Source organism: Eleutherodactylus coqui, chromosome 1 (genome assembly GCF_035609145.1).
Source record: "Eleutherodactylus coqui strain aEleCoq1 chromosome 1, aEleCoq1.hap1, whole genome shotgun sequence".
NCBI lineage: Eukaryota > Metazoa > Chordata > Amphibia > Anura > Eleutherodactylidae > Eleutherodactylus > Eleutherodactylus coqui.
The window spans coordinates 246,227,185-246,241,505 of NC_089837.1; the positions used below are offsets into that span (position 1 = coordinate 246,227,185).

The following is a 14,321-nucleotide window of genomic DNA, read 5'->3' on the forward strand; positions in this document are numbered from 1 at the left end:
CAGGCTGCTTTTAATACAAAATCACCCTTGAACTGCTGCACAGCAGTGATAATCACTGGAATGGATTTCGGGAGCTTAGGCAGTCCACAGTCTTTCCATGTAAAAGTACCCTAAATGTCATTGTTGTTCAGATTAGCCAAAAACTGAGCGACACTGACAAGTGAGCAATTCTCACTCACTTGCCCTGTTGAGTCCTATGCTTGCATGGGACAACAGTACCCAGTCATTGATTGTTTAATTGTCTAGTTTGGTGGCTATCAGCCCATGTAAAAGTTCCCGTAGGGTGCTTTTAAATGTAACTATTATCATTCAAAAGTGCAATGGTTCTTGGAACACGGCAACACAAAAGCAAGTCTTTTTTTTAAGTGTTTTTTTGTGTACGAAAATTACAAAACTGTATAAACTTGGTATCGCAATCAATTGTTCATTATCACTCATATTGTACCAATAGTAGCATCATTTAGGAATGGGAATTTCTGAATACTTCACTTATTTCAAAGTCTTCTCTGAATGCTTGCTTTTTCTTTCCAGCAGTAATTCAATGGAGCCTTAGGGTGCATTGTTCAATAATGGAATATTATACGCATATATGATGACAGTTATATTGCCCCCACACTGCTTCCTACCAGTGCTCTGAGCACATATATAAAGCTAATTGTACTTGCCCCTTCAGAGCCCACACTCCATCATTCTGATGATAGGCTTCTGTGTATGGCAGCTGCTGTGTTATCTCTGCAGTGTGTACAACTCCAGTGTCTGTGGCATCACTGAGCCTTTGCTGCTAAGAGTTTGCTTTCCATGGACGTCAATGGCTTAAGTCATCCTCTAGTGCCTGCAGAACAATACAAGCAACATACACAGAGTGTGATGGCCATCTGAGCAGCAGCCACAGCCAGTCCCAGCACTTCTCGGGTCTCCTCCTCCTGTTCACTGCCCACCCCTTCTCACTACATACAGTGTAGGAGTACAGTAGTATTCCCTCTGCCAGTCTGCCAGAGCACCAGTCCCTTACTCATCAGAGGACTCAGGTGCATCCTGCTGCTGCGGCTCTACATGTTCACTACAGCTGTCCTATGAAATGTCCTGCTGAGCCTTCCTAGAGGTAAGAAAGCAACTATACATATAACTGGCTTTTTATTCTAAGAGTTATGTTCCATATGATATATACAGAGCTTATGCATGGCATGTGCATTATATTCCATTATAATTTATTATATTCCATTAAGCTGTGTGCATTATATTCCAGTATATTCTATTATTCATGTGCATTATATACTGTTATATTTCATTATATTCCATTATGCAGCGGCATCATATTCCACTATATTCTTTTATGCATGTGCATTATATTCCAGTATATTTCATTATATTTCATAATGCATGTGCAGTATATTACATCTTATTCCAGTATATTACATTATGCATGTCCAGTATATTCCATTATGTTATACATTTAGGCTGATACATAGTAAAGTGAGATTTTAGTGCTTTGAGTCTCATGTGCCGTTACCTGATGCTTCAGCACCATGGACAGAGACTATGTAATGTACTGTATATTGCAGCTGGTGTTGGAATGATCAAGGTATTATTCTCAGTCCTATATGTATATTATAGCTGGTGAAGGAATGATTAGGTTATTATTCTCAGTCCTATATGTATATTGCAACCGGATCAGGTCATTACATTCTCAGCCCTATATGTATATTACAACTGGTGTAATGAACAAATCATTATTCTTAGTCCTATATGTATATGAGAGCTGGTGATTGAATGATTAGGTTATTATTCTCAGTCTTACATGTATATTAGAGCTGATGAATGAATGATTAGTTCATTATTCTCAGTCCTATATGTATCTTACAGCTGGTGTAGAAATGATCAGGTCATTATATTCTCAGTCGGTCTTATATGTATATTTTGTGTATTTTCAGGCAACCATACACTGGAGAAATGAATGAAAGCCTTAATGACAGTGACAGCAGCTTCTCCCAGCCTTGGATCCAGAGCAGCGATGTCAATGCAACCCTGGAGCTGTCAGCCTTCTTCTCCGTGTTCATCATCAACCCCTGGGATATCATGCTGTGCATCTCGGGAACCATCATCGCCTGTGAAAATGCCATTGTGGTGGCTATCATCTTCTACACCCCATCACTGAGAACTCCGATGTTCGTGCTGATCGGCAGCCTGGCCACTGCAGACCTTCTGGCTGGGTTTGGTCTGATCCTTAACTTTGTATTTCAGTATGTGATCCAGTCAGAGACGATCAACCTGATCACAGTGGGGTTCCTGGTAGCTTCTTTCACCGCTTCAGTGAGCAGCTTACTGGCCATTACTGTGGACCGCTACCTGTCACTGTACAATGCACTGACTTACTCCTCAGAGAAGACCATCTTATGGCTTCATCTCATGCTGGTTGTCACTTGGGGGGTGTCCATCTGTCTGGGGCTCCTTCCAGTGTTGGGCTGGAACTGTCTAGAAGACATCTCATCGTGCAGCATTGTCAGGCCTCTGACCAGAAGTAATGTGATGCTATTATCCACCTCATTCTTCTTCATCTTTATTTTAATGCTGCATCTCTACATAAAAATCTGCAAAATAGTGTGCAGACATGCTCACCAGATAGCACTTCAACAGCATTTCCTCACAGCATCCCACTATGTGGCCACTAAGAAAGGAGTGTCCACCCTAGCCATCATTCTGGGGACTTTTGGGGCCAGTTGGTTGCCTTTTGCCATTTACTGTGTGGTGGGAGATCACGAGTACCCCTCAGTATACACTTATGCCACCCTCCTACCAGCCACTTACAACTCAATGATCAACCCTATCATCTACGCCTATAGAAATCAAGAAATACAGAGATCCATGTGGGTTCTTTTCTGTGGCTGCTTTCACTCCAAAGTGTCCTTTCGCTCCAGGTCACCGAGTGATGTATAAGTGACACTTTTCTAGCACAAGTGACAATCTGCTGAATACAATAGTGCCTGCTATGGACAAATAAATGTTGTAGAGACTCTGGACCTTTAGCACTTTATCTGCTGTGATATCTCTGGGAATGAGTATGAACAATGTGGATGTCTATAGGACCCATGTGAGAAGTGAATATGCTTCAATATTGCACTTTATATTGAGCTGCTGTACTGCCAAATCAGTGTTGTGAGGGTGACTGAGAAAGAATGTGATGTCTTTCTTTTATGTCATAATATATTTTGTCACCTAGAGAATTTTTGTACCCAACGAAATAAAAGTCGTTGACATGTAGTGATTATGCCTGTGGTCTATTATTCGTTGTGGCTCCAGTACATGACCTGATGATTAGTCATCGAAACAGTGCAGGTTGTATCTCCAATCACACAGCAGACACTACTTATATGGGGGTTGGAAGTCTCCTTTCCCCTTCAGCAGTCATTACTAGGAGGCTGTATAATCAAAAATATTCCTGCTGCCTGCAATTTGACCAGTTTTGCTGTGGTTTTCCCTTGGAATAAGCTGCACGTCAGAGGGATTCATTTTGGAAATGAGCACTGATCTGCATGGGTACCTGAGCAGAATACCATTATTGCCCACACTACAGCCAGGCTTCACATCCCACACTTTGTGCTCAGAGTACCTAGAATTGTTATTCTCCAGCAGACGCACCTACAGGGTTAAACACAGAGGAAGATTATGCCTTGTGATAGCTCTTCAACTAGAGGCTGCTGTTGACGATGTCTATGGCACCCAAATGACTTCTTCTGACCAGTCTGAACATTTAGTCCAACAGGTGAGGTATGCCATATTCCAAGCAAATTAACATTGTTACAACAATCATTATCATGTTATTAAAAAGTGTATCATACCTTTCCTTTATTTGTAAATAGACTGCAACACCTATTTTACAGCCTGCAGTATGTTACTGTCAAAATCTCTCAGCATCCGTGAAAGGTAATCTACAGCTAATGAGTGTATTTTACCTCCATATTTGATCTGTCTTTTGCGGACCGTAATACGGAGCAAATCCATATTATAATCCCAATTACTGCATTTTTCATGGCTGTTTATTTAAAAACACAGCATGACCTATTTATTTGCGATTTTGCCTCCCCATTGCTATTCTATCAGGCAAGTACTGAGTATTTGGACAATAGAAGATAAACTATATGGAGGTAAATGCTGATGAAAATACTGATGACATATGGCTGTAATGTTATCTGAAACATGTTTGTAATACGGATCTGTATTACAGACGTCTTTCCATACATTCATGTGAAAGTGGTTGTGGTGAATAAAACCTAACTGCAACTGCTATGGAATTCAGCCAATAGTAGAAGTGTTTGGTGACAGGCTTGTCAAAAATTACTAATAGCAACCAGCAGAAGGGAGAATGGAGCTTGAATGAATAAAGTTGTTACTCAGGAACAGTACAAAACAAAATAATGCAATGTATTCTACCCAACATTTAAGGTAAATTATATTCATATATAAAAGATGAAATTGTGTTAAAAGGATAAATATGCCTTTAAACTACTGTGGTTTAATACTATTTTTACAGCTTCAGGGCTCTCTCACACAAGCATACATTGGCCCGCCGTTTTCACGGTCGGCCGATATACACTACGATCTGATGCATTGGATTCCAATGCATCAGATCCTATGGCCGTATTCCCATAACGTAAAAGCGCCCAGCCAGGCCAATATAGCTTGGGGCGCTTTTAGGTCAGGACCAAAAGATAGTCCTGGAACTATCTTTCGGGCCAGAATACGTCGCCTGCTGCATGGGCTCCTATGGGAACCAATGACAGCAGCCAAAGAAAGGAGGAGGGAGGGAGTTTAGCAGCGTGACTTCTAAACTCCCTCCCTTTTTGCTCCTCCCCTCCAGCTGATTGCAATAGAGGGAGCAGGAGGGGAGTGGAGCAAAACACTGCCCCGTCCTGCCTCCTCCCATTGCTGGCTGCAGATAAGGGGTGGGAGCTTAGTTCCGCTCATGCACCCTCCCTTTGCAAACAGCCAGAGAGGAGGAGAGAGAAGGTGAGCCAGCAAGCGAGCGAGCGGGAGGGGTAACGACATGGTGGCCTCGGCGTTTATGCGCTGGGGCCCATGCCATCTAAACAGGCGCACAAACGTTAGATTTGTTTTTACGCCTCCAATGGTAGCATATATTGGACGTCCATGAAAACTGCTCCCAATATACGCTCGTGTGAAAGAGCTCTCAGGCTATTTTTACAGCTTTAGATCTTATTCTCATGACCGTATATACGCCGATATTAAGCCGCGTCAAAAAAATTACCCAAAAATTATGAGTACCCAAAGCATTGGATTCCAATGTATTCTTTCAGATGAATGATTTTTGGGCGGTAAAAAAATTGCCCCGGGAAAAATGACACATCGGCGGCTGTTTTTGGTCCCCGATTTAATATGCTGCATCAAAAGATAAGTCTTGCCTTATTTTTTGCCAAAAGACTTCTATGAAAGCTGAAAAAAAAGGGAGGGGGAGAAAGTTTTCCTGCATCCAATGCTGGGAAAAGAAGACAGCTGGCTCTATTTAAGCATTAGTAGTCATTCCAAGGATTTCTGCTGATCAATGGATTTGCGCACGGCAGCATATTTTTCTTGTGAATATGCAGTAGCTGCCCGTGTCAATGGCCAAAAATACGCTAATTAAGATGAGGACTCGATCACGGCAAATTTTCATTCATGTGAAAAAAAGCTGCATATGGGTGGACATAAAAACGCATGGAGTCATATGAATATGGTCTTAGGGTACATGTATGCGCTCAATATTCTTGGGTGCGACTCAGATAGGACAGCACACAGACATCTTGACCCTGTGCTGTCCGATATGTGGGAGCATGCACATTGACGTACTATAAATACTGGCTGGAATATATCACAACACTCGAGATTCCTCTAAGGCCTCGTTCTGCAAGTGCTACTTTAGCGCATTAGAGGCGTGCAAAGAAAGCGCTTCTATTAGAACCAATGGTTTCCTATAGAAGTGTTCAAATGAAGGAATTTTAGACACACTAAATCCTTGCACCTAACATAGGTAGGATGTGCGACTGCAAAGCTCACATCTAAGGTCAGTGCTGTGAGAAGAGATATGAGCTGATTTTTGGTGTGCGCTTTCCATAGACTCCCATGGGAGCTGGATAACACGCACCTCGCACGTCGGATCATGTCAACGGGCTAATTTCCCAGCTAATTAAAAAAGCTAGAAATCACCTGTTCATGCGATCTTTAGTGCAACAGAGCCGAGATCTTTTCATGTTCCTAAACTGCGCTAAAGCAGCGCTCATGTGAACAAGGCCTAAGAAAAACTATGATAAACCTAATAAAAGAATGACAAGATCTTTCTAAAAGTGCCATGCATGTTTTTTTAAGGGCTGAATGATAACTTTTTATGATTAATGATTTTTAACACGGTATTGATAGGAAGATAAGCCATTTTATTATGCAACATGCTTGAAGACTAGAGATGAGCAAGCACGCTCGTTTAAGGCTGATACTCGAGCGAGCATTGGTCTTCTCGAGTAACTGATTACTCGTCCGAGCAAATGCAGGGGGGCGGCGGGGTGGTGCGGGGGGGGGGGGGGGGGGAGAGTAAGAGAGATCTCCCCCGCCACCCCCCCCCCGCATTTGCTTGGACGAGTAATCAGTTACTCGAGAAGACAGAGGCTCGCTAGAGCATCAGCCTTAAATGAGCGTGCTCGCTCATCTCTAGTCTTCAAGACCAGTGCTTGACATCTGAATGGCCAATACAATGCACATGCAAGTTGGAACTGAAAGCAGACAGCTTTTAAGGCTATGCTCACATATGTGGCAGGGTTTTTTAACTTTAAAAATGCTATAAAATTCAAGCATTTTTGCTGTTGTTTTTCGGTCACACCCCCCTATGCCATGTTTCTTTCAAGTGTTTGTTTTTTTGCTATAGAGAAACAAAGCTATATTGCTATACTGTAGTTAGAGCATACTGCACTTTAAGAAAAAAAAAGGGAAAACAAGTGAGTAAAAATGCTATTTAGGAGCCTTAGCTGAAAGAAAAAAGCAAAAAAGAAGCCAAGAAAAACAATGCAAAAAATTGATTATTTTTCTGAAGCTATTTTAAAGGTGAGTTCATACATTGAGGGAATCCACGTAAAATGAACTCGAAAACCTTATCCTATGTGTTCTGGAAATGCTGCAAATGTTTGCTCATTGCAATTAATGAAATCCACAGTGAAAATCTGTAACGTTTCCAGAACAGATAGGCTACATTGCGGATTGGAAAATATGCAACATGCCTAAATTCTGCAGTGGGCGGCTTCACACGAGGCTATGTACAAAAATGATCACCGTAGCACAATGTATTTGCACATGAATAAGATTTAAAGAGGCACATAATGTGTATTGTACGTGTGTCTGCACATAGTACTGTACTTTTTGCGCACAACCTTTTCATAGATTTAATTGCTACAGAAAACTTAATGAGCTCTAGATGTGTTCTTTCCCAGTGTTTTGCGCAGTGTCACACCCTTCTGGAACGTTTGCTGTGCAAAACACAGAAAAATAGAGCAGATCCTACTTTTTCCCATGCTCGCAAAATGCACTTCTGGAGGACAAACGCATTGGAATCAATGGGTTCTATTCTCTGTGTTTAGCACGTGCAGATTTTGCATGTGCAAAATAGCTACACAAACATGGTTATGTGAAGAAGCCCTAAATGAGGTTTCTTAAAACCCCATTCACCAACATTGCACTGTACGTTTTTTGGGAATTGCAGTGGAGATTCCACATATGAAATTCAGCAGCAAATACGCAATATGTGCCAAATATGAAGCAAATAGAACTCATTGATTTCATCCTTCCCACGTGTTTTTTCTTCTACGTGCATTTCAAGTGCAGGGAAAAAAACACAACATGCTTTATAACAAAGGCGACTTGCAGCCCGAAAGCTTTTTTCTTAATAAAGTTTTAAAGTTCAGCCCTTTTTTTTAACTTTAAGACATTATGTAATATGTATTCACATATGCAGGGAGCTCCACTCTTCTTGTTACTATCGATCATTCACAGTGTTAATTCGTAATAATGGTCCATAAATTTAAAATTTAGTGACTACATATTATTTAGTCCACTGTCCTCTCAGGAATGTCAGTCAGAGGTTGAAGAGGGGAGGAGTGAAATGTCACCAATACCCATACATTCCAAAGACACCAGCGTAAGACATAGAGTATAACATAGGTCCAGTACATATTAACCATCAAATAATTTGGATTGCAGAACAAACTTTTTCCCTTCAGATTCACTCAATTTGTTACTGTAGCATTCATTCACAATCTCATCTCAGGGCAATAAAATCATGCACATTCAAATTACTCACCTCACAAAATGTCTGGACAGCATTCACATACAGATTCCAAAATTACCCAAAACATTGATCTGTTGGTCTCTTTGTATGCATCAAAGAATGACAGGTGCCCTCCTTGGCCAGTGACAGGGGATAATCACAGTCTCAGGGGAAAACAGATTTGTAAGGAATAAAACTTCCTTAAACTTATATAGCCCACTTGTCTGTTTTTCCATAGAAAGAGAAAATCACTGCATTCTTCACTGGGGTTTGGAGTAGATCAAGCGCTCCCGTTGGGCGCCAAAATGTTAGTGCAAATAAATCTATTTGCTATATGGTACACGTCTGGGGTTCAAATTTAGTTAGAAGTATATAGGCCGAGCTCAGAAATAACCTCCATTACAAGAAGACTGGATGTGATTGAAATTATCTATTTATTAATTGACAGGCATCAGTTTTATGGAGGCAAATGCCTCAATTACAACAATTAAAATGTATTATCATTCATTTATTAGCATTGGTTCACAAAACTATAACACAGATATACAAATATGCTAAATAAAGTATTTAACATCTAAAATGCCAAACAAACATTCCGACACAGTGGGATCATATGAGTACCTTCTCAGAACACACATACAGGAATATACTGAACATTTTATTGTTATATAACTATTTATAAACATGAGTGAACAGTAAGAAACAAGTCATCTTGACACGCCGGTCGGTCTGGATTCTTCGTGGCTCTCAGCTGCAGTTCGGGCCTTCACTGTTCACGCAAGGCTTTTTGAGTACCTATTTAATATCAGTAATCAGTCTCATTTTAAATGAAAAATGAATGTAAATAAAAAAAGAAGCATGTGAGATGGTTTTCTGATGCAAAATGGCTATGCATAGGATAGAACATGGGGTGATATTAATTTCACTAACATGTCCACTGACTGTAATGTAAACAAATGTATATGTTTATATGCATTGTTTTTTGTGGAACAGAAAGATGTGATATGCCATTAAAATCCTAATTTGAACCAGTAAAGTTAATTACACTATATTCTCCAAATATAATGAAAATTAATGATGGTGACAGTGAAGGATTCTGTTTTGTTCTGTTCTGGGGTTCCCACAGAATGCTTTTTTTGGCACCTGTTTTGGAACACCAAGGCAGAATTCCACGGTGTGTATAAAACCATGGTCTAAATGCTCACTTGCTGGGACTTTTTCATGATGCTGCTAACCTTAAGAAGCCTCATGTGGTGCTGATTGTATTCTCTTGCCTACGACCTGAAGGTTGCAAGTTCAATCCCCACATGTATCAGGTAACTGGCTCAAGGTTGACTCATCCTTCTGAGGTCGGTAAAATGAGAACCCAGCTTGGTTGGGGATAATAAATAAATTACCTGAAAGCACTGCAGAATAAGTTGGTGCTATACAAATACCAAGATTTATTTATTTTACCCTCTGTGTCCTTCAGTGGTGAACAGGAAAAGGGAGTAGGTCCAGCGTAGCATAAAACTCTTTCTCTTTATTGCTTGCCTGAAACATGTAAAATGGCACATGCTTCTTGTTCCGCTAGATTTTTCAATAAAGATTAAGAGTTTTTACCCTACACTGGACCTACTCCTTTTTACTGTACATCTGTTGTGGTTTCCAGCCAGTCCTTGCATTGGAGTGATTACAAAGGAGCTGGTTTCTGTTTTACATTTCTTCAGTGGTGAATATTTTGTATTCCAAACCGGATATCAAGTCTCACTTTCACTATGCTAAAAGTCAGGGTTGCCACCTGTACATAAATTCCCAGCCTGTAATAACAAGTGACTTTTAACCAATATCTGTAAGTAAAAATAGATATCTCTGATCTTTTGAAGCCACCTGGTTATTGTAGTTATCATTTTACAGTTCACAGTAATTGCTGCTAATGTATTCGTTAGCATCTCAGCTGTAGATATATATTACTTCTACTATTTATGATTCATTTGGTTTTCCAATTAGTCCATAAACATTTTGGCTGTTCATGATATTTGGCAAAGTTGTCTATAACAACAAAAAAGCCTACCGGCCACCCGCTGCACTTGCTGTGCACTGTGTCCTAATTCTTTAGTATTTTCTCTTTATAAACTGTATAATCGGTTTCTATTTCTGGCTGCTAGACATGGTCATTTTGAGAGCTACGAGGTTTCCAGAACATTTAAGCTGGGGCTTCAAGTACTATCGAAAGATTTTTTTGTGATATAAATGAAATAACATGAGACACGAAGCGAAAACACACCTACATTTGTCCCCAATTTAATCATTTTAAAGTATAGCAGAAATATCTATTTGTAGTGAAATTGTAAAAATTCTTTCTGATAATACTCATTCTTAAGGCACTTTAATAATGGCATTTAACTTTGGAGCCTGGGAAAGCAGAATGTAATTTTTTTACGAGTCCCAGCATATGCAGTACTTTTTGGCTGTGACAGCCTGTTGTTCTCACTTACTTCTGTGAATAAAGCAGTGATGGTCTAAAACTGAAATAATACAGTAAAGTTTTTCTCAATTATCGCAAGCATACACTCTGTTCACATTTCCGTTATAATTTCGCTAATCTATTCCGTCATAAGAAAAAACGGCATCGACTATTATGGGTTGCATCCAGTTTCCATTAAAGGGGTTGTCTCGCGAAATCAAGTGGGGGTATACACTTCTGTATGGCCATATTAATGCACTTTGTAATATACATCGTGCATTAAATATGAGCCATACAGAAGTTATTCACTTACCTGCTCCGTTGCTAGCGTCCTCGTCTCCATGGTTCCGTCTAAATTCGCTGGCAGCTTGCTTTTTTAGATGCGCTTGCGTAGTCCGTTCTTCTCCTTTCAGCACGAGCCGCTTCAGTGTGCTCCCCGCTACAGCTCTTCTGCGCATGCGCAGACGAGCTGTCACTGCTCGGGAGCGCGCTGGAGCGGCCATTCTGTACCATCCTCTGTTAGAGGAAGGTGCAGAGCTGCCGAGCTGTCCGGAGAAGCCGCCCAGCTGTCCCGCCGTCCTGGTAAGTGATGGGCCGGGGGGGCTGCCGCTGCGCTGGGGGGGGGGCTGCCGCTGCGATGGGGGGGGCTGTCGCTGCGATGGGGGGCTGCCGCTGCGATGGGGGGGGGTTGCCGCTGTGCCGGGGGGGGGCTGTCGCTGCGATGGGGGAGGGGCTGTCGCTGCGATGGGGGGGCTGCCGCTGTGATGGGGGGGCTGTCGCTGTGCCGGGGGGGGGGGCTGCCGCTGTGATGGGGGGGCTGCCGCTGCGATGGGTGGGGCTGTCGCTGCGATGGGGGGGCTATCGCTGCGATGGGGGGGCTGCCGCTGTGCCGGGGGGGGGGGGGCTGTGCCGGTTACCTGCTGCCTGGCGGTGGGTGACTGGTCGGCCGTGTTCACTCCAGGGGTCCGGTCGGCGGCTGCGGGGCGTCTGGTTGTCAGGGAGACACAGCTGGTAGCGTCTCGGGAGAGCACACGTCGGGCTGCAGCAAGCGAAGGGAAAAGAGCCGGCGGCCATCTTGGGAAAATTTTTATAAGTTGCTGAAACGCTGGAACGGTAAGTACAAACCAGCTAGAAAAGTCATTTACAGGGGGGCTTAGTAATGTATGCTTAATTAGGGGGACTGGGCGAAAAAAAAAAAAATCCACTCCTGCCTCGAGACATCTCCTTTAAGGGTTCTGCTATTTTACCAGAAAAAATAGTGCTGCATACTAAACTATTTTTTAAGCATTTATGATGAATGGATAGAACAAAATGTGATCGGACCCTTAAATTTAACTTGGAATTAGCTACTGTTTGAAAATTATAATGCTTATGTAGCCAGAGCTTATCACAGAGATGCAAAAAAACCCAATGATACAGCAAAACAGAAAGCCGGCTAATTCCTTGTTGATTTCACCAGAATGTCCGCTCATGACAACTATGCAAGTGTTTTTTTTTTCTCTATACGATTGGTCATAATATCATTGAAAAAACTATAAAAACATGCAAGAACAATACCGTTCTGCATTCCTAGCCATAACTCAAGTTGTTTTATGTCACCCATGGGAATCTATGGATGCTATGGCTAAGAAATTGTAGTATGTTTCATCACATGTGATGGATATGTCTTTATCTGTATAGGGTACTCATGTACCCCTTTCACTTCTTAATTTTATAAAATTGTGCCCAGAAAGAAAACTACAAATTCAAGATGAGGCTATCTCTCTCAGGCCACTGCTCCTTTAAATACATGAAAACATCCTGCAGGCCATAGAATGGTAGATTGACATTACATGCTATTATTTGGAATATGACGTACAAGAACACCCATGTAGTTACCATTATTGGCTCTCCCAATTTACCCCCCTACTGCTTGAAAGTATGATTATATGCAGAGTTTTAGACCCCTAGATGCATATATATTTACTTTGATTCTTTGCTTTTATTTTGTATATATCATTGTCAAAATATGTATTTTTTTATTGTTGGGCGTTATGAGCATGGCCATCAGCATCCTTCCGCCTACCTTTTGTACAGTAGACACTGCACCATTCCTCAGTCTGCTGCTACCTCTGTCCACATCTTAAAGGGTTTGCACATCCAGGTTTTCCATCCCTAGCCTATCACAGCCCATCCTGTGTTATTTAAGGTATCTCCCTGCACTGTAAGCTGTATGACTATTAGGCTCAGTGAATGCATTTCTGTATCTTTCTTGCTTTCCTATTTTGACCCTGTTCTAGAATATCCTGCTTTTCCGTACTCTGCCTGTCCTGACCGCAGCTTGTTTATAGACTACCTCTTGCCTGAATGCCATTTGGCCTGTCTATTGTACTGCATGAATTCTTCCTGGCCCTACTTTGGCCTGTTATCTGACTTTGTCCTAGACTGATCCACAGGTGCCACTTGGGCTTTTTGACCCATCTGAGCCAACTGTCACTGAACTGAGACTATGTCTGCAGTAACTTCTAAGAAGTTCCTTGCAACGAAGACCAGATCCTCTTTAAAAGGAGTTAAAGAGTGAAGAGCGGGTACACCTTGGAGCTCCCCAGGATTAACCCAAAGTCATATCAATCAGTGACAGAGTGGGTCAATGCCAATGTGTTATGCTGGGTTTTATTTCTTTACCCCAAAACAGACAGTACCCTTGAAATTATTAGATGTTTTAAAAATGCCAGTAAGGATACACCCTTTGTCAAGAAGCAGAACATCCACTTACATTGCGGCATACTGCCCAGAAGTAGCAGACAACATTGTCTAAAAATTAAAAGTCAATTGATTTTTAGACAATGGTAATTTATATTGATGATCATATGCAACAGCTAAATAAGACAAAGTTTAAAGATGCCTTATTCATATACCCACATTGTGCAAACAATGTGACTCACAGAACTGCTTATTAATTATGTGGATTCTATTGACATCAAGCTCTGTGTTTTAAATTGACTGGCAAGGAAAAAGCAGTTGGAAAGCTCCTTCTGTGTTCTCGGGTGTCTGGTTTGGATGTTGCTAACTCAGGACACCCTACTTGTGCTATGAAATAGGTACCATTACAAATTACAAACCATGTGATTAGAAAGTACTTGGGCATGTTTTGATGGTTTAAGGTTTTCCTAAGCATATAACATGGGTGTGCTACACATCCTTATAGCTGAAAACTGTAACCTCTCCCATCAGATTCTGTATTCTTCCCATCATAGTTTTATTTTCAATAATTACTCTTTAGAAAAACTCCCTAATGATGGTCGCATGTGTCTTGATAATAGTGGTGAATATTCTTAAGTACCTTGCAGTAATTTCATCTATTAAGAGGCAGTACATAGCCCGCTGTTGCTATGGAAATTCCTTTGGCTCTGGAAAATTTACTTTTTCGCTACGACATGTTAAATATGTGAATGAAAAGCCACAACAAGGATATCTAAAATGCAAAGGACTGTAAAAGCACATAGACTTCTACTTGTGATCAAAAATATTCAACCGCATTGCAATTTAGGTTTATTTGCTACATTTACAAACTTTCAGCTCATTGCAAAAAACAAT

At 41.3% G+C, this 14,321-nt stretch overlaps 1 protein-coding gene across 1 annotated transcript; it reads left to right on the top strand.

The window, feature by feature from the left end:
• Positions 1-1,950: 1,950 nt before the first annotated feature.
• LOC136611608 (G-protein coupled receptor 6-like) lies at positions 1,951-2,934 on the top strand. The gene has a single exon (XM_066591339.1). It carries the CDS (start codon positions 1,951-1,953, stop codon positions 2,932-2,934), a length of 984 nt encoding a protein of 327 aa, XP_066447436.1.
• Positions 2,935-14,321: the final 11,387 nt, after the last annotated feature.

Excerpts from the sequence above, each read along its gene's own strand:
- LOC136611608 (XM_066591339.1), top strand. The coding sequence starts at position 1,951 with ATGAATGAAAGCCTTAATGACAGTGACAGCAGCTTCTCCCAGCCTTGG.